The sequence below is a fragment of the Pyrgilauda ruficollis genome, unplaced genomic scaffold (assembly GCF_017590135.1).
Source record: "Pyrgilauda ruficollis isolate IOZ18807 unplaced genomic scaffold, ASM1759013v1 scaffold27, whole genome shotgun sequence".
NCBI lineage: Eukaryota > Metazoa > Chordata > Aves > Passeriformes > Passeridae > Pyrgilauda > Pyrgilauda ruficollis.
The window spans coordinates 4,709,969-4,733,129 of NW_024524044.1; the positions used below are offsets into that span (position 1 = coordinate 4,709,969).

A 23,161-nucleotide genomic window follows, 5' to 3' on the forward strand; every position below is an offset into this window, starting at 1 on the left:
TACTGCTTTCTCCATGAAGGGTAGGGTAGCTGGGAAAAAGATTCCAAAGCCACAAGTAGAAACAACTCCACTCACAGCAAACAGGAATTTAAGTGAAGGGCAATGATGACACACCATGCAGAAATCAAATGAGAAGTTCAGTCAAGACCCTGTTCAGAAGCTATTTTCATTCTTTGTTTCAGAATCAAAACTGATTTAATTGTTTGTACTTTTTATGTCAATGAAGTGCTAACTTCTTACACTGGAACTGGAACAATAGTGCATTCTGTGTTTCGTGAAAAGGGGGAAAAGGCAACTCTCCACTGCTGTCTTATTAATAAGTTTTGTATTTTCATTCAAACAATAACTAATTTGCAGAAAGCAACTTCATTTAATGATGAATAGCTGAAGTGAACAGGACCATTGATATGGAGAAAGACTAAAGAATAAGGAGTAGCAGGTGAACTACCTCTTTTTGCAGCTGTAGCTTCTCTTTCTCCAAAGCCAAGAATACTGTTTGCAGCATTCCTACCTTACACTTAAATCTTTCCAGATCTTGTTTTAGCTCTTCATCAAGACTCCTTTCCAGCACATCACACTCCTGAGCACTAGTAAAAAGACTTTCAGTTTCTGTTTCTCCTATATTACTGTTGATATGGCAGTTCTTGGGAACATCATCATTAAATCCAGAGTATCTTTTAAGTTTCATTTCTGTTACAGAACCTGCACTTTCATCACTTGTACAAACAGGTCTTATTTTTGGAAGAATATTAGAAATGTCACCCAAAACACTTGATTTTAAGCTATGCCTCAGGGAGTAAGCAGGATCTTCCTCTGCATTTTTATTATTTCCATTATCATTCTCTTCTGTTTCCATAGTAGGCATTTTCTTTTTCTTTCCTTTAGCTAGAGACATCTTTCTGTTATCTACATTGTTAATGCCAGCTTCTTCGTCTGTATTCCAGGTATCTTCTACACTTGTCCTTAAGCTATTTTGATCAGGAAGAACACCACGACTTGGAAATACAATTTCCATTTTGGGTATTTTTCCACCTAGTGTAAGTTTAATATCACCAAATTCACCTTGGCTTTCTAAATAATTACTTGATTCTGTCACAGGAGATGAAATAATGTGAGAACTCTTCAATTCTTCACCAAAGCCATCTTCTGGTATTTCTTCCACAAGTGAAGCAGTTTCCCCAGCTTCATTTTCACCAAACAACTGCTTCAGCTCTGCTGTAATGTTTTTGAAATTTGTTTTTAATTCCCTTTTCTCATTTTCAACCCACATTCTTTCATATCTTTTTTCCCAAGGTTTTAGATTTAACTCCTTGTCAGCACTGTGCGATTCCTCATTTTTTGTTAGGGCTTCCTGATGTGAAACTTCTGCTTTGTCAGTCTGATTTTCATGTGCTGTTTTTCCTATGAAGTTGGCAGCTTCTAAAATATATTTATCCTTAAGCAAACAGGTACAGACAAAAAGATTACCAAGAAAAAGGAAGTTAATCTAGGCAATTTCCATTGCAAACTCGTCCTATCATGTAACAGGAATAACAGCATCAAGATATTCTGAAAGCAATTTTTATAATAAAAATCAAGGGATACTAAATTAAAGGTTCACTGACTCAGCTTTTTCTTAAAAATAAAGGACTTACTAGCTACTAGGACTTATTAGAGACAATAGCTTTTCTAGGATTGGAGTTGTCTAGGCGAGTTGCTTTCACCTTTAGGCCTGCCTGTTTTCTGTAACCAGTGGCCTTTGTTAGAAGCAATTTATTTTTTCACTTAGTTTTACTGCTTTAATACCATTTTTCTTTGGAACTGCCCATGTTTCCTCACCTTCCTTCCTTCCTACTGTCTGGCATTTTACAATCCCCTGCCAGCTAAGCTAACACAGTGTTAATGAACACAATGACGTTTTTATTGTCCATGACACAGAGAACTGGGCCTATTTCTTCACCCAAGGCACAGAAATGTTAAATTTCATTCAAAGATCCCAAGAAAAGCATTTATGAGGGAAACCTGTCCATTCCTTCCCTCATCCCAAGTGAGGAACCCAAACTCATGTGAAAACCATACCGTGCCTCCCTTAACACCCCCCAGTCTCCCCCTGTCCCTGACCCCACTCCCGCTCCTCACACGCTCCTTCCCCTTATGCTTCCTAGCGCCTTCCATACAGGCCTGCAGCCTTAGTCCCACGGGGCTGAGACCATTCACCTCCTCTCTCTTGACAGCCAAGCCCTTCTTCCTCTGCAAAAATTCCTGATTTCAGAACGGGGAAGGAACACCTCAGCCAGCTCCCATCTGTCTCAGCCTCACCTTTCCCCAAGTTCACTGCCCAACCACTACGACTTCCAGCAGGCCTAAGTTCCATGCTCTGCCTGTCAATATTAAGCATGTTCCTTTTCCATCACACCTGGGTGTGGGGTAGAAGTGATTTGCTCCATTGTCCCCTTGAGGTGCTACAGAAGACTCCAGACCCCTCTATCCAGCCCTCTCCCTCTCCTACTGTAGGCCCAATACAAACAGGATGCCTGCCTTATTCCGATCTAAAATGCTCTCTGAAAAAAACCTTTTCAAACTCTTACTAACATGGCCAAACAAGCAGATGTTTTGCAGAGACAAGGAAAGAGTTGAGGTCACAAAATTTAACTTTTTTTTGTTTCTTCTTCTGTTACAAAGTGGAAGACCAGGCATGTTTAATCAAATAGGTCAGCATACTATAGACAAATTTCCTTCTTTACTTGAATGTGCATTTTGCATAGGGAAAAAAAAAAGAATTTGACTGCACCATTTCTCAGCACTGTGCAAAAGGAAAAATACTGAACAAAGTCTAAGCAAACCAGCTGGAAACAAATTAGTGTAACAGCAAGTATACAATATAACAATAAGGATTTTTCCCCACCATAAGAAGACTGCATCCTATTTTACTTCAGACTGTTATACAACCTTTATCTACAGGATTCTACAGAACTATTCATTGACTGGTAAGTTTCCTTCACTTTACATGTGTATAATATATAATTATTTGCTTTATAGTATAAACACAATTTACTATTTCAGACTCCTAATTCAAAACCTTTGGTGTTACATACCCACACTCCATAGTTTGCAATGGCATCCTTATCATCTTCTTTTTCAGCTGCTGATGACATATGAAAAGTAGATCCTGAGTACTCACCTACAGTGATAAAACTGTATTTTGATAACCAGCATGACCTAATACTACTTATTTACAATTAGAGTGCGTCTTGAATCATATTTGTGAGAAACATCTTGAAAGAAAATAATGCATCACCTCTAATTTATGAGCTCTTAAGAGACAAAAATTACCATAAAACAGACTGAAGATGCATCTGTGTACATTGCTTTTTTACAGGGCATTTAAAGGAAATTTGCTGAAAATTGCTGCAAGTGGTCACAAAACAACCAATTCTGTTTCTTAAAGGTGCATTACCGTGATCTTTCTCTTTGAAACACTGTGTGCCATACAGTAAATATGGCTCCATCAAATGCAATTCTCCTATGTGCATATGTGCAGTACACAAAAAATCATGAAAAAAAATCACAGCTTTGAAATATTTTATGGCCTCAGCTTTACTCTATCCATGAAACAAATCTGTCTCCAGACATGGATCTGGACTGAGTATTTCAAACTGCTACCTTATCTGTTGCAGAAGACAGATGGGAACTGAAAGACAGACTTGTGTCATGCTGAGAAACAATCCATGATCTGAATGCTTTGCTTATACTGTTGAAAGCCGGATTCCACTCTTCCCGCTCTCAGAATTTCTATATAATATGGGCAGGTCACAAACTTCTCAGATGTATTCACTCAGTCTGGCAGCCTACCCTGAATCTCTGTTACACCAGAGAACTGCACTCCAGATAATCCCAGACACAATCTAGAAGCAGCACCTCACTGTCATTGTTCTTGTGGAAGGCATATTGTACACTTTCAAGTGACAAATTTGCAGAAAGAAATGAGTCTTAGCAACTCAACTGAGGAATCTAAAAACAAGAGATGGAGGCTTTTCACTCTTATCACTCTGCACCTCCTGTCTTGCTCCATAACACCATGGATTCTACACAATAGCCTTTCTATATACAAAGTTTCACTGCTAAAGAGGGACAAAATATCCTTCCTACAAAAAAAAAAAAAAAAACCCAGCAAGACTGAGAAAAATACATAGGTATCATCAAAAAATACAAAAGGGTGCAACACCACTTATTGGCATTTTCTGCTTTAGGTACTTTTACAAGCCTTCATTCCTGGAAGGGCTCTTAACATTTGATACAAGCTCAGAGTTACACCTTTATGTCTGAACTGGAGTTTGAGCTCCTCAGTCAGTCAAAGGTCTCCAGAGGTCAATTCTGACCCCAAATTACACAGCATGAAGTAACAACCTTTTCCTCCCACCTCACTGCTGGGTAAAATTTCTGAGATTTTTTTGTAGATTTTACTGTTGGGTATTTGAGTACAAGGCATTACACAACAGTCATTAGTGGATTGACAGCACTTATTTCACTGGGCTATTATGATGATCTCTTGATAACTCTGATGCATTTCAGATAGTCTGATAAATACTAAAGAAAATAACAGCAATAATTAGGGATTATCTAAGGATAATGTTCTACAAGGAACACAGGCATTTTTCCCTTTTCCTTGTTTTTCAACAAGAGGAGCTTTAGACTTTAGTCATGCTTATAGATATCCCAATACCATTTGCTGGTGCAGATGAAGGCTCCAGCCAGCACTAAAAACAGACAGATGTGCTGGTGGTCAAGGGACATTTGTAGGTAGCACCACAGAAATTACTGCAGAGGGTATCCTAAGTTATCACTATCAAGGCTGCTGTAATCAAAAGCAACCCAAACTCCCATTTAGTCTTGCCCATCAGAGAAGTTTTCAACAGCAGCTATGCTGAGTTTGAAGTCTCAGTCTTCAAGTAAGATTTTAGGACCTTTGGAGCCCATAAGATCTATTCCACATAGTGTTTAATCAATCTTGAAATTTCTGTGTAACTGGCAGAGAACAAGGGAAAAGGCAGGAAAGACACAAGGCATCAATGTTCCTCCATCTTCAGGACTGCCTGAAAAGGGAAGATGACAACATGTATGCTGGAGGAAGCCAACATCATGGAAGGGTAGACTGTAGAGGGAGCAAACATGTACAGGTGCATATTTCAGTAGTCCTTCTGCTTCCAGAACACCTTGTTAGAACCATTAATTTAAAATTAAGAAAAGATTTGCAATTACAATATGTCTGTCCATGAATGAACATGACAAAGAGATGGTCATGAATACCTTCAATATCCTCAACATCTTCTAAATCAAATTCCTGCAACAGATCTGCAAAACAATAAATAAATAAATAAATAAAATAACACAGATGCTTTATTAAATACTCGTAAAAGATTATGAAGCTAAATCGAGAACCACTTAAGGCAAATGTACCTGATTTCTGCTGCTTGTTTTCAGGAGACATTTCATTCATTTCCAAAGCAGATATGGGAGTCTTCAGCTATGAAAGACAATTCAATGATAAAACACCAAATTCAAAGTAACTACAAACTATTTAATTAGTGGAATAAGTAGCCAGTCTAACATAACAAATACTTACCTGTGGATTGTTGGGTTTCTCCAAAAGGCCTGGAAGTAAAAAATATTTTGGGAAATGTTATTTTTTTAAATTGTGGATATGTTTTACTCCATTCAACATCAACAGTTTCTACAACTAAGTATTAGTCACAATCATTATTTCATCAAGAGTACAATACTGAACATTCCATTCACCCATCATGCAGTATGTGTCTTAGTGTACAAGAAAAAAACAATGCATACTTCCCATCATACACCCTGGATTTAAAATATGATTGTCACAGAACTAGGACAACACAGGTGAAGCAGTAAGGTCATGCTTGTTAACAGAACAAGATTAAAATATTTAGTCCTTTTGAGGAGCTGAATCCTGCTTTCTAAAAGGATTATTTCAAAAGCCAAAGCTGGTCTGCTGCAATGAATGATCATAAAACAGCACTATGACTGTGATTATTCTGCAAGTGCTTAATATTGAGGAGCATTTTCTTTTCCATTGATGTGACTAAGAAAGCATGGGTGCAGACAGTGAAACCTCATGTATGTCTAACAAGGTAAAATCAAGGCAGTGTTCATCAGATTATTATGGTTTAGCTTGCAGGGGAACAACAGAAACAAATGTTGTCTGGTTTTAATCTACATTTATAATATAGTTCCAAATTTTTTTTTTAATTTTATCCAACATTAAATCATTTCCAAACCCCCACAATCCCGCCTATACTTCTCAAATCCTCTGCTTAAGTCTTCTTATGGTTTGAGTCCTCTCACTAAAGAAGTATATGAAAGAATACTTAGAATTATTAAGAATGGCCCCATGGCAAGAATTTTATATTTAAATAAAATTGTCTATATTTTATATAAAGAAACCCAAACCAGCATTATAAAACAATCAGTATTCAATTTCAGTAAACCTGGTGCTCCAGCAGTGTAAAAAGACCTTAGAAAGATTACCATAACCACCTTTTACCATCTTTTCACACTGATCCTAAACTTGTCTTAGTAGAATTCTTGTCTAAGCAGAATTCTGTGACAAATAGTTAACAACTACATTTGAAACTCCTGGAAGCTTGTAAAGTTTTGCTCAAGACACTCAAGAGACAGTGTCACAAACTACAGGCAGAAATCCTCAGCAAAAATCCCTGTACTTGTAGTCCTACTTTAGCTTCTAGGCAAAGCACAACATAAAGCAATCAAAATGCTATCAAAGGTTAAGCTAGGGGTGACAAAAATGCTAAGCCAGATCATAGCTGTCTTCTGCTGCATTATCATCTAAGAATGTCAAGTGTTGAGAAAAGTCAGTCCTAATAAACATACACTGTCATCACTACGAAACAAGAACCTGAATCAAAAAAACAAGATATTCACTGGAAGAACACAAATAATGCAAAGAATTTCCTTTACAAACTGGCCAGCAAGTGCTGTGATTACTGGCATTAGTTAACAAACAATAAGCACTTCATTGGTATGGTTCACACTCATACCGTGACAGCATTTCTAAGACAGACACTGATAAAACTTTACTTTAGCTTATTAATGCTTACAGACAAACATTAGCCCACCAGGAAGTTACCATTGTCACTTTCCCCTGAAACAAACTGGGAGCATGCTCCATGTCTCTCTGCAGCTGGGAGCAGCACACCACATGGCAATTTTCTTGACATTCCAGAATCTGCCTGTGTAACCCAAAACACATGAATAAGAATTGGTACAAATGCATTTTCAACTAATTGCTATACAAAAAGGTCTTGCTAAACCAATTCATGTTGCACACTATCAAGTATATTCTAGATACAAAAATGTTTTTAAAGGCCCTTGGCAAGAATCCATCAAAACACAGCATATTGGAAAATCACAGCAATTGTGTTTGTTTTCAGATCTTAAGCAAAAAATTCATACCACTATTCTGCCACGCTGACAAACCTTGACAGACTGGACAACCACAAAGAAGAATTGACATGGTAACTCAAGATACAGGTTGTGAACCAACAGCTACATGTCTGCAGTGGTCCAGCATTTGTACTGAACTTGTATATGACATTCAAGTTGGTACGGACATTCCCATGGCATATATCCTGCAGTAGTGAATGAACACAGTGCTGCTCCCAATTGCAAGAGCCTTTGGATTGAACAAAGATTAGCAAGGCAGAGCTTAAAATTACCTTGAAACTAACAATGTTTGGGCCTTGTATTTTTAAGAAGGGGATGGGAAGAGTCCTTTTTTGTCAAAAGAAGAACCAGAAGGACTTAGCTACAGACCTTGCTGATTGCCATGGACAGAAAGAATGAAAAAGGCAAACAAGGCCAGCATGTGCAATGCCTCTGTTGAACGTGATTTTAAAGAGGGCCAGAGTACACCTGCAATAGGTAGAGAGGATCTGTTCAGAAGCAGCTAGCCATCAAGCTTGCAGACCCCAAGGGCAACAGCTAACCAGGTCAGACTAGGGCAGCATGGTGAAAAAGCAACAATCCTGCCTGCCTCTGTGAAAAGGTAAGAATATTTTAAGCAGCAAGGAACTTCACTGTTTCAGGACTATACTAGAAACCAAATTCAACCAGCTGCTGTGACCCAAGCAATTAGCTCAACCTAACTTCATCCCAAACCTAAACAAGCAGCTGGCCTAGAGCAGACTTATTTCAAGGGCCCCCAGTTACAAACATATAGCAAAAGGAAGAAAAGAGGAAATAAGCCTTATCAACAGTAGTGTTGAAAATGAAAAGGAAGCTCTCAAGTGATTCTGGATCTTACTTCTACTTCCTGCAGTGGAAACCCTTGTGTCCTTCACAATAAGTACCTCGGAATCCCAAGGAGATTCAGCATCTTCCTCTTGGTCTGCTCCCACTGTTAGAAAGGCATCTACAAATAAGGTAAGAAGCGAGATGCTTCAGTGTGTGTACATCCAAAGACACAGGTTTCATTGATGAGGACAAACTAAGAAGCAAGTTTTATTCAAGTGTTTCTTCTCACCCAGACACATCATGTTGTCCCCTTTTGCTCCCTTTTCTTCCTTTCTATCAGAAGATGGCTATGCACAACAGCTAACAAAGCTACAGGCAGTACCCAACATGCTTGGGTAACACTCAGGAAGATACTGCAGTATCCTGCAGTTCTGCTGCATACAGAGTTAAGGTCTTTCCAGGCTGCAGCTCCAAAATTTGGCATTTGCCATCACTTTCCACTGTACAGGGGGTACCACAGAAACACTATCCAAAACTTCCTCACAAAGGTTACACAATGCACAAAGTCACCAAGAAACAATCCTCCCTTTGTTGTGCTACTAGGAAAGATCTTCCCTGACAAAGTTGTTACCCAGCCCCTTCCCAGAAGCTATACACCTAAGTATTGCCATTTAAAAATAGAGGCTCACACCTCAAACACTTAACCCAAACACACAAAAGCCATTTCTGTCTTGGGGAGGGGGGATTAAAATTCAAACTGCTTCCCTACAATTTTAAGACAATTTTAAGGTTCAGTCTCAGGGGGTTACTAGCTAGATTTTACTATCGTATTTCTATTTTAAGCTACTCCATTAGGAAAAATTGATTCAGGATTCAATTGGACATGTGTGGACACGTACACATCAAGAAGGGGGAAGAAGGTGGATGTTCCTCATGTCAGTCTAACTCCAGCTTAAGTTCCAACATTCTGGAGCATGTTTCTTTTTTTCCTCTACTTTGTTCCATTGAAAATCATTAGTTTCCTGCTCTCAATCTCATACAAAATTCTTTTTTGTTTCCTCACTTTCAGCTATCACACCATGAATTTTCCTAAATGATAGTAAAACTTCACAGATAAAAACTGTAACAGAATGAGAAAAATCAAACTGATTCCAGAGTCTACTGCCTATTCTTTTTCCATACTATAATATATTACCATACCATGGCAAAGAAACTATTTGGACTCCAAGTAAGACACTAACATCAAAAACGGATGATTGAAAGATGGATATATGTGAAAAATAAGTATTAAGAGAAATCTGGTTTAGTATGTGTTTCTTACCTATCTGACCCTTAGAAAATACCCTTGTGATTAAATCATCCTTATGTACTTACTTCGCTACTTGAATGAAATGCTGCTCTCAAATTTTCTTCTTGCTTATTTAAGTGCAAGTTTTCACTTTCTTTTTCAGTGGTTTATAGACTTTATAATCTACTCCTTCATATTCTTCTTCTTCAGTATCTTCACCATCCACACATTCAAGTATGACAGAGGTTGGTCTTTCACTTTCAGGTCCCAGGGGTTTTTCTGCTAACCAAGAATTATTGCCACTTTCAAAGCCATCACTGAAGTTTGACCTTTTCTCCTTAACACCACAACTACCTAAGAGAGGCTGAGGTATCTCTTTTTTCCACTCTGTCACTTCAGAGTTTGGAAAACAGGAGTCAGCATTTCTGTAAAATTTCTCCTCAATCATGCTTTTTCTGTTCCAGCTTTCTTGCATATCTTGCAGATTATTTAGATTTTGAAAGACAGCTTGTTTTGGTACTGACTTGCAAGATACTTCATTATTCATGACCTTTGGAGACACTGCTGTTTTATTTTCTTGAAACCTTTCACAAGACCCAGCTATGAAAGACACAGGAGTATTAACAGATTCCTCCACCTTTTCATCATGTTCTTTATTTATTTCATCATCATCACAGACATTTTCCGTTCCACATCGAGCATCCCCTTCATACTTTGCTTTATTGAAATACTCTAATTTCTGATTAATTTTCCCTTTAGGTTCTGTTTTCTCCTCTTCCAGTATTTCATTAGACTGAGTTTCTTCATCCTTCAGCTATTCCTCCTCCTTTTCATCTTCAGTAAAATCTTCACCATCATCTTCCTCCTCCTCCTCCTCTTCCTCCTCATAATCTTCATCACCATCTTCATTGTCATTTTCATCCTCTTCCTCCTCCTCTTCTTCCTCCTCCAATTCTTCTTCATCCAGGTTGCTTGCAGCTGAGACATCTTGATTAAACAATTCTTCACTGTCCCCTTTGCTCACATTTCCACCTGATGGGATTCTTTGTTTGAGACTTTTCTTTGGTGACTTAGGGCTTTCAATTCTAGAACCACCACCATCATCTTAAAGTACAAAAAAAGAAAAAAGCACGTGAACAGAAAGAATTATGGAAACAGTAATAGGCATGTTATCAGATTAATGTACAAGACAGGAGCCATTTGGGAATGTCTAGAATGGAGAGGCTGGGCAGGATGGAGGATGAACTTGATGAAGGAAAGGGGCTTAAGAGGTGATTAATAGCTTCATTTTAATGACTTATTTTATTCTGAATTATTCAGTGCCGTGTTTACAAAATGCTACTTTTTTCATTTACTATTTAAAAAAACCCCCTAAACTAACCAAAAAAGCTACTTAGCAAATCTCCTTTATATGTCAATATATCATGCAACCTTTTGCAAATTAACTTACTGTTTTTCCTGAACTGCTGTGAAGCATTCATTAACAGTGTCAGGTTTGGCTTCTGCAACTTCTGTAAACAAAGATTTAAGATTTTTTTTTAACAGTAACAACAACAACAAATCCTTTGCTCACATCAAATCTTGAACAGTAAATATAATGAGACTGTCCTTATGATAGTGCTGGCTCTATCCTATACTTCTAACTATAAAAAACACTCCTCTCATGTCCAATTCAGTAAGTATGTGCAGGCACCCTTCTGCAAATTGTTTCCAAAAATGTTTATGTGCATAACTGTTCTAAAAATATCTTTCTAATATGTGCAATACTTAAGTAAAATTCAATATACTTAAAAGTGCATTCTCAGGATGCTTACTTGCAAATGTGCACAAGGTAACTATTAATTAGTTGTCGTACTTAATGCATAAATTTAGTCCCTGCAAGTACACTTAGAAAATACCCCTAAATTTCAAAATCATGGCACGAAAATATATCATTTCTATTTAAATCTGTGCAAGAAAATAAAATCAAGTTAAAACTAAACATGCTTGCATCTCCAGCATTACAGAGTGGGTTGAACTACCACACTCAGGTTGTACATCACAGCACAATGCCAATGCAACAGAGTTGATGCTCCAGACATCACTCAAAAGTTTGTAATTCTACAGATCATTAGTAAAAACAGTAGGCATAAGAGCCTGTAACTAATAAAAAGAGTATTACCTAAGCATGAAAAAAAAAAGAAAAAATGCAGTGTGAGATCACACACAAGTACTGGATGTCATCTTATAGAAGAAAATAGATGACCATTTGAGTAACTCATCTGTTCATTGAGAACTCTTGAGGAACCTGCTGAGGAAAGGAGAACTAGGTGATGAGGATTTTTACAGATCTTGATAAAACAATGTCTTTATCGCTTAGGAATCTACTCAGAGGAAAGAGAAAATTTTGCTACCATAGGAGTCAATCACCATTTTAGTTCATTTTCTATGGAACTAAGAGCAGAAGGAAGGCTGGCATGCCAGAGATTACTTTAAAGAGAAAACAATATTGGCTGGAGCTGCAGTTTCTTTCAGTTACAATGAAAATTTGCCTTCAAACCCCTTTTTTTTTTTTTACAGGATATTTTTCCTGTAAATGCACCATACCTTGGGGGTAAAATCAAGTTCCTCTTCTTCAGAGGTATGCCAACTGTCATCGCTCCCCTCTTTCTCAGAGCTTCTTTAAAAGCAAAGCAAAATGAGTACCGTGTCTCTCAAGTCATTCCTCAGGTAAATGTTATTATTTTTAAAGTCTCACCTTATTGAGTCTCCTTGGGAGAAGTCATCCATTGCTGTTCAAACATTAATCAACATGTTGAAATTAAATTTAGCATGCTAAAAATTAACCATGTAAAAATTCAACATTTTACGTGGACAGCTCTACACATCATAATAGAATAATGCTTTGGGTAGTAAATTCAGTACAAGGTGGCATAAATGACTGCACTTCCAGAACAAAATTGCATCTTCAAACAACACTAAATTAAAAAAAAATAAAAAAGGAAATAAAAAAACTAGAGCTATATCTCTTCTGGAGTCTTATACCTAGAAGTCTAAAAAACATAGAAACACACCTAAACTTAAAAAAAAAAAAAAAGGTATAACATTAATATCCTATAGTAGTAAACAATTAACAAAATGGTGGTGGTTTAGCAAGACATTAAGAACTTCCAAAGTATTCATCTTACACACAAGTACACATCACATGCAGAGCTTTATTATTTTATGCAGCATTATGTATAACATTATGGTAGATGTTACACTATCTGCTGCTCTACCCAGTTACAGTTTTTTTTGCAAAGGTAATGAAAATCAAAAAGCATAATCAAGCTCTAAAGCTCAAGTAGAAGAATCACCAACACTTCTGTACACTGCATCAAAAAGGGAATTCAGCAGACAAAAGTGGCAAACCCAGGGCACTCTATAGCACACTCCAAGCTTTCATCAGTGTTACAAACACGACTTGCACGTAGGATAATAGGATAAATCAGGTCTGAAGGAACCTCAGGAAGTCTCTTAGCCAGGCTTCTCAAAGCAGGCTCAGTTATGAGGTCAGATAAGGTTGTTCAGTGCTTTATCCAGTCTGGTCTTAAACACTTCCAAGGAGGGAGACTGTACAACCTCTCTGTTTTACTGTTCCCACATCCAATTTGAAACTATTTTGTTGCCTTTTATGCCTCTTATATCTCTGCCTCCTGTCAATGTACCACTGGGAAGCACCTGGAAGATTTGTCTTCTCACATATACTAGAAGCTGCTGCTAGGTCCCCTGCAAATTCACTTCTCTAGGCTGAAAAATCCCAGCTTCCTCAACCTGTCCTCAAAGGGCAAATATTCCTGTCCCTGATGAATCTGATGGCTTTTCACTGAGCTTCCTCACTTTTCAAAGCAAATGTCTCTTGCATTGGAAGCTCAAATTACACCCAGAGCACTGGACATAATCCAGAGAGTGCCAAGTAGAGGTGGATAATCACTTTCCTCAATCTCTTGGCTATGCTGCTCTTAATTCAACTCAGGACACTGTTGCCAGGGCACCCTGCTGCTGGCTCATTCTCAGCTCACTCTGCCAAGACCCATCTTGCCTTTCTCAGCAAGGCATCTCTCCTGTTAGGCAGTGCCAGCATGCTTTGTAGCAAGGGGTTGTTCTTTTCCATGTGCAGATTTTGCATTTGCCCTGGCTGAATTTTGCTAGACAGGCCTGAGAGTTCATTTACACAGTCTGTCAGAGTAAATGCCTCTGAATGACAGCACTGCCCTGAAGTGCATCCACTGATCCTCCCAAATTAGGGCTACTTGCCAACTTGTTGAGAGTGCACTCTAGCACATCACTGATCCACTACAGAAACCTGACCTCTAGGAATCCAGCTTCAAGAACTGGAGTGCTAGAACCAAGCACTAGAACCTCTCAACAGCTAAGATCATAAAAAAGGGCTCTTCAATTCCCAAAACAGAAGGAGAAAATAAACACAACTTCCAATAGTACCTATTTCAGCATTCCTCAAGCTCTTGATAACTAATTCTTGTCAACTATCATAACAACCAATCCAAGGTATTTGGCAGAATCATTAAAGGGAAAAGAAAACAAAGGCATATCATATGCCTGAAGACATCTCCTCCACTAGCATTAAATATAAACGAGCATGGAAATTTTGTCTGTTCTAAAGACAGGGTACATGTAGAAATGTTGATGAGTACATCTCCTGACCTGCACTGGGCTTTTGGACAATGAAATACAGTGTGCATGTCGTGAAGAGAAAGCCTAGAAGCTGAAACAAGGACAAGCTAACAGTTTAAAAATACAACACAGACTCTAATTTTCACTGTTTCTTTTTGCAAACACACAATATTTAAATAATATTAATTACTTGTACATACCACAGTTCCTGTTAACTCAATCAGTACCAGTAGTCTAATCTACCTGCTGATTTCCCAAGCTGAGTAAAAACATCTCCACCACTGTGGAGCAGTGTGGAGCAGTCAGTTAGCACGCTTGATGGGTGACTTCAGTTTTATTTTCAATTAGTACAATTATAAGTAATCAAAAGAGCTGAGTAAGTTTTCTGAAATTTTGCTTCCAATGAATAGATTAGCTCAGTTGGGTAGAGCATGGTGCTAATAATACCATGCTTGTGGGTTCCAATCCCTGTATAGGCCAGTCACTTAAAGAGCTGGACTTGATGATCTTTGTGGATCCCTTCTAATTCCAAATATTCTGTCATTCTGTAAATAGTGACTTTAAGCATTGATCAAGAACAAGTCCCATTGTCCTTTAGAAGGCAAAAGAGAAAGTTCATGAGCTACCTCTCAGACAGAACTCTGATTACAGTAAAAATGGGATCTAGAAAAGCAGTCTCTGGGGATTGCTTGTTTCCACTTTAATTCAAGCCCATTTCCATTTCAGAGTAAAAGAAGGGCTTATTTAAAAATTATTTACTATCATCAATGACACAAAGCAAACACTAAATTCAATAATAAAGAGGCAAGGCAAAACATGCAAACAAACAAAAATCACACAAAGCCTGCTCTCAAATGTAGTTCAGAAAACCAGTACCATCAAAATAGGAGCCTCCAGGATAATGAACATCATAGATGTGTTGATATCTGTATACTGCACAACATGTTTCATATTTTAAATGCTACTATATAAAATACCTTTCCTTGATTTTCCTGTTCTTGATGTCTGGTTAGGAGATTGTTGCATTCCTATATCCATTTAGGAAAAGGCATGGAAAGGACAGATGGAACAATGACATAAGAATAAACTGGAATTTCCAGAAACTTGGAAAACATAAGCAGTACATCAAAACAGCTACAGCAATGGGAGAACATACTGTGACTATCAACCTATTCTACAGTCAGAAGTGCTGGAAACAACCCAACCAGAGTCTAAATAACTCTGCTCTCAAGGGACAGTGTCAAACAGTAAATTAAAGTACTTGCTCCATGTAGAACATCCATATTTCCATATTTTGAAACACTGAAACATATTATCAGAAATATACTCTCCTGATAATTTTGTATTTCCCTCAACTTGACTACTTCTTGTCTAGCAGAGATGCTAATTAAATTCCTTCATGGTTGTACAGTGCCTTACACATACAGCACACAAAAGTCCTTATTCTAAGGAAGATCTCAAAAATCCGAATGTGTCAAGAACCAAACTTTGGAGACTACCCAGAAGTTTCAAGGAAATCTTGGCTCCCTGTACTCAGACCAGCATGCAACTTTGAGACGTTATGTTATTTACACACATTCGTCTTAAGCTACAGTTTTAGCATGTTTGTTATCCCTCGCTAAAAAAGGAACACAGTCACTTGTTGCCTTAAACCAGTTCATCTTAAAAGTTTTGTCAGTTGGTGCCTGATACAAACATAGGCCACTTCTACCTCAGTTTAAAGAGTCCTGCTTATATTCATTTGACCATGCTGAACCACTCAGACATGACAAGAGAGCAGCATGTTCCCTCAGGGCTATAGAGCAGGCCACAACCGGACCGAAATGGGTACACTGACTGGTGTATCCCACATATGTGTTTGTGTGTGAACATGTCTGCGTCTTGTGGAACACAAGTTCAGAATATAAATCACTGTGCATCTGCTCTACCCATCCCACTTAGTAAAATGCAAGAATTCATTCTGTTATTGCAGCTAACTGACACCAAATTTCTTCATGATGCAACGTTTGTCTCAGAACAGAAGGGAGTCCTGCTTCTATCCATTTTACCACAGGGAACGAATGTGGCAAAATTACTTGTATCAAAACAAGATACATTTAAAGAGTTAAGAAAGGACTGCATGATAGTTTCTTATCTCTTCTACATTTCTCAGCTTTCTGAAGAGATAATACAGGACAGCTTTTACTGAACTTGGGAGATAGAAACCACTGAATTCTTTTCAAAGAGCTTTATGATGGAAACCCAACAGTTTCCATAGGGACCCAGGAACACGAAAGGAACAACACATCACACAGTAAGTATTCATAAAAACAAAAGACAACTTTTGAAGTAGGCTGAATTGCTCATTAGAGGAGAGTATTTTGAAAAATATTCAACAAGTGCAAAATTAGCAAAAGGAACAAAGACAACACTGAAGATTCCAGAAAAATTGTACAGAAGAGCAACAGAAACAAAAATAATTTCAAAATAGGTTTCTCTGTTCTCCTGAGATCATTCAAACTTCTCTCTAACAGAGGCTTCAAAGTCTGTTACTGCAGCATATTAGAAGGACTCTCATGCTACAGGACCTATACTTTTTCTGTGCAAGTTAGAGACTGCATAATTAATGCAGGTAAATATTCTCTTTATGTTACTAATCTCTAAGAGACAGTAACAGCATGCACTGTTTGGCCAAAAGATTGCATTCCTGCAGTCTATCAAGAAACTTTCCAAATCTCTGACTAGGTCAAATCAAGTGTTCCTAAGTCAAAGCAACAAAGCCTGACTCTAAATTAAACTCCTATATCTAGGAAAGGTCAGTGAGGAAAAATATCCCAGAGTTTGCTCATTTTTCTAGACATATTTAAAAATGGAATAAGGAACTGTATTTAAAGGAATAATGAATTGTGTTTGAGCAGTGTCTTCTGCCCATTTGCCACATAGTTCCAAAGTAACGCCCTTAAAAATTCAGAAAGAATACAATCTCCCACTTGTAGGCCTTGAAATGTAAAGTACAAGACACACTATTTCATTTACTCTAAGGTATTAATTTTCTAAGATTCCTCTAGGAGTCTGAGCTCATAACCATAGACTGAATTTTTAAAACTCACTGAAGGAGTTAATTTTTTGATCACAAGGCAATTTAATTGTTTTTCTGGATCACAAGGTAATAATTCTTTTCTAAAAAAAAAATCATCACAATTACTTAAAGTGGAAGAAAAGCATTATTTGTGTTGTAAATCAAACTATACTCTAGCCAATACAGCATTCACAGACTGCAAATGTTATTGCCAACAAAGTTACTTTTCCAATATTTGCTAAGTATGTCTCTACAACATGTACATGGAAAGTTATAACTGATTTTGAGAAACAGGACATGCAAAAAGGACCTTAGTGCAGATGGAACTATTAACATTAAAATGAAGACACAAACTCCATGAAAACTAACAAGACACATACCTTTCTGCTCATTTCTCTGTTGCTTCCCAAGTACAGAAAGAGGAACAACTACTCAGGTGGAACCCACTGCTTTTGTAAATGGATTTTCACAATCTGAGTTGCCATCTCTAGGTAGAAGTACACACTTGAAAAGTAAACACTTTTGCCTAGTTCCTTCCCTATCCTCCTCTCTCTCTCAAGGAAAACCCGAATAGGTGGACAATCTGACAGACAGAAAGTAACAACCCCAAGAAGTGAACACAGAATGCAGATCAAATACTTTCACAGCCGGTCAAGCAGCACTTCCAACTATCATCAAATAAGCACATTCACAAAGCTTGTGCTACTCCATCTGATGCCTCCACTAAAGCCAACAGTGAGCACAGTAAGCGCTAACAACACAAATCCACTAAGGAAAAGCCACACTGATTCTCCTTGTGAGCTACTCCATGGCGAAGGGTCTTACCTCCTCTGTCCACAGCAGGTGCACCCAATGTAAAGCCAGCAGCTGCTGCCCTGTGTGGAGTGCCAAGTGCTGCGATGCCTCGTGCACCACCACGTGTAGAAGCTTCTCCTGTGTTTTCCCAGTCTGCATATTCTGCCAGTTGTTTGCTAAGACTTTACAGAAAAAGAGAAGAAATGCATAAGGTAAAAAATATTCCCATACTTGCATATGCCACTTAATAGAAGAGTTAACAGCCACTTCTTATCCAACCTATTCTTATCCTATCTTCATTCTATCCATAGCCATATAGATTTATGTACTCATATGCACTTACTGCATGACTATTACACACTTCAATATTCACATGACTATTACACACTTCAATATTCACTACAGTCACATTCACTCTACAGTCATATTCAAACGTACAAAGGTATTAACTCCTGTCAAGTTTCACCTCTGGCTAACTGTAGGACACAGACAAATTTTAAAGTATATAGTGAGCAAATGTGAGCTTAGCCATAAAACTTGAAATCTAACGGAGAACTCTGGGTAAAAATTTTCCTCAACTTCCAAGTTAACACTAGACACTGGAACGATACATATCAGAAGACAGGAGGAAATGACCACAAGTTGTGCTGGGGAAGGGTAAACTGGATATTAGGAAAAATTACTTCAGTGAAAGGGTTGTCAGGCATTACAACAGATTGACCAGTGAAGTTATTGAGTCACCAGCCCTGGAGGTATTTGAAAGACATTGTAGGCTGGCACTTAGGGACGTGGTTTAGTGCTGGGCTTGCCAGTGTTAGGTTGATTCTTTAGTCAGGCCTTTTCCAATTTAAATGATTCTATGAAGTCATCACTGAGCACACCCTTACACAAGTCTCAGCACATCATTAAACCTTGGTGCTGTTATAAAATATTATCAAAAACCACACTGATAACTGACAACTTACCCTAGTGATACAGTTTAAAATTTACCTAGAATATCCATGAATAACAGCATAATCCTCAGCTGTCCATCCATTAGTGTCTTTATGGGAAACATCAGCACCATACCGAAGAAGAACCTTTATCACATTAAGCTCTCCACCAGAAGCAGCAGTCATAAGTGGGGTTCTGAAGGATCCAAGAAATACAATATGAAATAGACTGCTTTACAGTCACCATAAATATCTTTGTTTCTGTTCACCCTCAAAAAAGCATACTCTCCATTACTTTAAAATGAACAAAAGAAAAAGCATTTTTCATTAAGAGAGCCAATAAAATCGGAGAAGGTCTCAGAACAATTAAATGTTTAATATTAAAACAAAGCTTCCACACAGACGACGCTTAGAAACTCTACTACTATGCAGGAGATGGCTTTTCATTTTGACAGAATGCCACTGAGCTAGCGGCAGGCTTCCTGACAAAAAGGCCATCACAGACAATAACATTCTGCAGTCCTCAATGTGGAAAGCACTGACGAGATATGACAGCAGGCCACTGAGGTATGACCATCTTTCACAAGTCACACAGAAGTAATTGCTTCTGTATGGCTCCTTGTTTTGTGTTTTTTCAAACCTCATTCCCAAACCTCTCTCAAGCCAAGCCGAAGAATATTAAATAGGCCCATGTAAAGTTTTGACAGCCTCTGACCTTTCACATTGATCTCGAGCATGCACGTCAGCTCCTTTTTTAAGGAGAAACTCCATTATTTCTTCATGATGTTCAGAGACAGCAAGAATAAGAGGGGTACATCCCTCCTGAAAGGGCAGATAAAGTTAAAAATCCAAGTTAAAACAAACAAACAAAACTTTAAGAAAAATATGAATGCAACTTTTGGAAAGCACTTTATTAACAAATATAAAAAATTACCTTATTTTGGGCATCAATATTAGCATTATGCTGAAGTAACAGCCCTGCTACAGCAGTACTACCAGACAGGACAGCCAGGTGAAGGGCAGTGTTGCCATCAGCATCTGCCAGATTTGGGTCAGCACCATGTTCCAGCAGAATAGCCACACATTTTTCTTGCTGGCATTGTACTGCCTAGAAACAAAACACAAAAAACTTTAGCATTTACAGTTTCACTTGTTGCAATTCCTCCATCTTCTCAATACTGAGAATTAAGAGCACCTTCAAAGATTAGCTAACATATGCCCATTCTACAACAATCACAATATGCATGATTTTACAAAGGTCTACATAAAGAATCCTGAAAAATACATTATTTAGTTCAAAATCAGTAAGTTTCATTTGCGAGAACATACCATAGTCCACGTACCTTCATCAGTGGTGATCTGTTATCATTGTCAAAAAGATTTAGCTTACACTTGTTTTCTACTAGAAATGTAACTACATCCACATGGCCGTTCGCACAAGCAAGATGCAGAGCTGTCCTAAAAATTAAATAAATTGAATTAGCACACACAGGGATAATTTCAGGGTTTTTTTATAAACAGATATGACCACAAGTTTCACTTTGCAAATGTCAAACTTAAGAACCCATTCCATTAGCTGCACAGGACCTGCACACCAAATGCGTGGGACTTGCTAGCAAAAACCCTCCACAGCTTCTGCTCAGTAAGGGAACATTTCCCAATAGAACAGAATCTGCAGAAATTCCTGTGCCCAGGCATTGGGTATTGTCCCCACTGCAGTGTGGGACTACACACATGGCACAGCAACAGAGACCAAAGCCAGGGAATCTGAGGACTATGACAAATCAACTTCTAAGTTATTCTTTGATCATTCGTGGGCCAGAAGTGTATTGAAAATGTTAGAGTTAGGTTGATTGCAAGAATATTAGCGCTTCCCCTCACTTTGAGAATTTTTCCTTTTCCTCTAGCTGTTTTACTACTGAAGCAAAACCAATAACACATTTGCATCCAAGTGCCTCTAACAACATGCAGGAAACCAAAGAGCAGAACACTCTGATCCTGACTACAGGAAAGTAGCTTTTGACTTTCCTGTAATGTTTAACCATCATAGTCATAAAAAGCCTACTACAGATTAAGTCCTCTCCAAGGAGGCAATACTGTGTTTCCACAATATATAACCAGCACAGGAAAACTGAACTTTCTTCTTCAATTTAAAGCCTTGCCAGAAGGAAAAGCAGTCCTTCAAACCACAACATCTTAGGTGTCATGTCAATTAACCAGTCTACTTGTACACAAAGACACAAGCACCAAGGAAGTCCTTGCATGTGTTTCCTCCTACAGATCTAGTAGGTGTTTTTAGGGCAATAAAACTAGATTAACTTTATTGCTGCCAGAAGTCCAGCCTAGGAAGCTGAACTATTCTGCTAAAACCAGCCCTTCTTCCACAAAGGATTTCACTCCAAGCCTTTTCAGAAAAGGTGATTCCCTTTTGCTTATGACAGATCTATGCTGCAGGAACTATGCTGCAGCCCAGGGCTTCTCCTTAAGGTAGAACTGTTAAGTGCTTGCTGTGCACACAACACCTTCTTCTGCAAGTCACTGACCAGATATTCCAGTCCAAGGTGCTGATCAGCTGTACCAAAGCATCAGAGCAAAAAACTGACTGCCATGTAAAACCACACTGTGGCTTAGGCTGCCATATCACACTCAAAAAAGGCAACTATGCATGCAGCATCAATAAACAACATGTTTATTTTGCGTTATAAATCCTTCCTAACTGCAGTGTCCAACTTTCTTTAAGTTGCTCCCAGCTCAGGCAGCGCATCCTTCGGGCTCAACTACTGAACCTGCACGCTGAGCCCTCAGCCCATAAAGATGGGGCGATTACACTCAGACCTCACACCCTGGCTAGATAGAGAATGGCCATAAGGCTTCTCTTGCAAGTCTCCTCTGCCAGGCTAAGAGCTCGCCTCCACCCCTGCCCTCCTGGGCAAGGATACAGGAGTCCGGGAATGAGGGCACTGAGGAGGCCGGGTCAAAAACGGTAAGGGACGGTTGGCCGAGTTCAAGGGGTGTTTGGCAGCCCAAGCCAAGGGCTGCGCTGGGCTGTGTTGCCCGCACTCCCACTCCTCACAGCGACGCTGCCGGTCGGCTCCTGCGCCGGGGAGCTCCCGGGGCTCCTACAGCTGCGCCTGGGGCTCCCGAGACCGCCCCGCGGCTCCCGCCCTTACCGCTCCGCCTTGTCCCGCCCGTCGATGCTGTATTTCCTCAGTCCCTGCCGCACCTGGGCCAGGTCGCCGCTGGCGGCCGCGCGGTGTAGCTTGCCCAGGTCCTTCTGCCGAAGCTCGTAGGCACCGGCGGAGCAGGGAAGGGAGCCGCTGCCGGGCGGCGGCTGTTCCTTCCTCTTCCTCCCGAACCCAAAGATCCTCTTCATCCCGCAGCAGGAACGCAGGCACAGTCCCGTCTAAGGAGAGCGACGGCGGGAAGCACCGGCGCGCTGTATCGTGCCTCAGGCAGGAACAGGGGAGGAGAGCCCCGGCAGCGAACCCGACTCGATGCGGCCCCGGCGCAGCGAACCTCGGGGGCGGCAGGGGCCTCAGGGCACTGCCCCCGGCAGCCCCGTCCCACCCCCCGCGCACGGCGAGCTCCGCGCAGGCGCGGGGGGATCGCGCAGGCGCGGCCGCGGGAGGCGGGGAGTTAGGGACGGGACGGTTCTCGGATGGAATTAGTGTCCCAGGGCGCTCGGAGCTGCGTGGGTGCCGCTATCGGGCTTGGGTGAATGGGTGACGAGAACAGACAGCAAGGATTAATGCAGGAGGAAAGGGAATGGAGCAGAGCTTCAGACATCATCTAGTTACGTGCCTGACCAGATGCTGAGGAATACGTGCGGTCCAGGTAGCTGGGATCGCAAGCTGCCGATTGAAATCTAGGTTAAGCTTTGGGTGGGAGCCCGAGACAACAGGCCGTGAGCTGCCAAACTTCGGGATATCCAAGGGCGCGAAGATGGGTGATGCTAGTCAGGTGAACAGACTCTGGGAGACACAGCAGGAACCTGGAATTGCCTCTTTGGGTAACAAAGGAGATGAAGACCGGTGACGCCAGCGAAGTCCTTGAACATGGAGAGTGGGACAAGAGCCCGAGGCTCGGGCGGAAGAGCGAGACTGGCTCAGGGGGCCCTGTGAGGCTGCAGCAGCCCAGAGGTTCTTTATGCAGGTGCTCTCCTCAGAGGCACCAGCTCGAGCT

The 23,161-nt window shown here is 39.8% G+C and overlaps 1 protein-coding gene across 1 annotated transcript in view; it reads right to left on the reverse strand.

The window, feature by feature from the left end:
• Positions 1 to 22,525, reverse strand: part of LOC121355774 (ankyrin repeat domain-containing protein 26-like) — a 46,405-nt gene extending 23,880 nt beyond the window's left edge. Inside the window, 17 exon segments of the mRNA XM_041471475.1 lie at positions 449 to 1,435; positions 3,075 to 3,160; positions 5,287 to 5,331; positions 5,437 to 5,503; positions 5,603 to 5,631; positions 7,148 to 7,307; positions 9,693 to 10,645; positions 10,992 to 11,052; positions 12,128 to 12,200; positions 12,279 to 12,312; positions 15,172 to 15,222; positions 18,078 to 18,229; positions 19,038 to 19,175; positions 19,695 to 19,801; positions 19,914 to 20,087; positions 20,323 to 20,437; positions 22,150 to 22,525. Coding sequence (XP_041327409.1) covers positions 449 to 1,435; positions 3,075 to 3,160; positions 5,287 to 5,331; positions 5,437 to 5,503; positions 5,603 to 5,631; positions 7,148 to 7,307; positions 9,693 to 10,645; positions 10,992 to 11,052; positions 12,128 to 12,200; positions 12,279 to 12,312; positions 15,172 to 15,222; positions 18,078 to 18,229; positions 19,038 to 19,175; positions 19,695 to 19,801; positions 19,914 to 20,087; positions 20,323 to 20,437; positions 22,150 to 22,352 — 3,435 coding nt within the window. The 5' untranslated portion in view covers positions 22,353 to 22,525.
• Between the last annotated feature and the right edge of the window lie 636 nt (positions 22,526 to 23,161).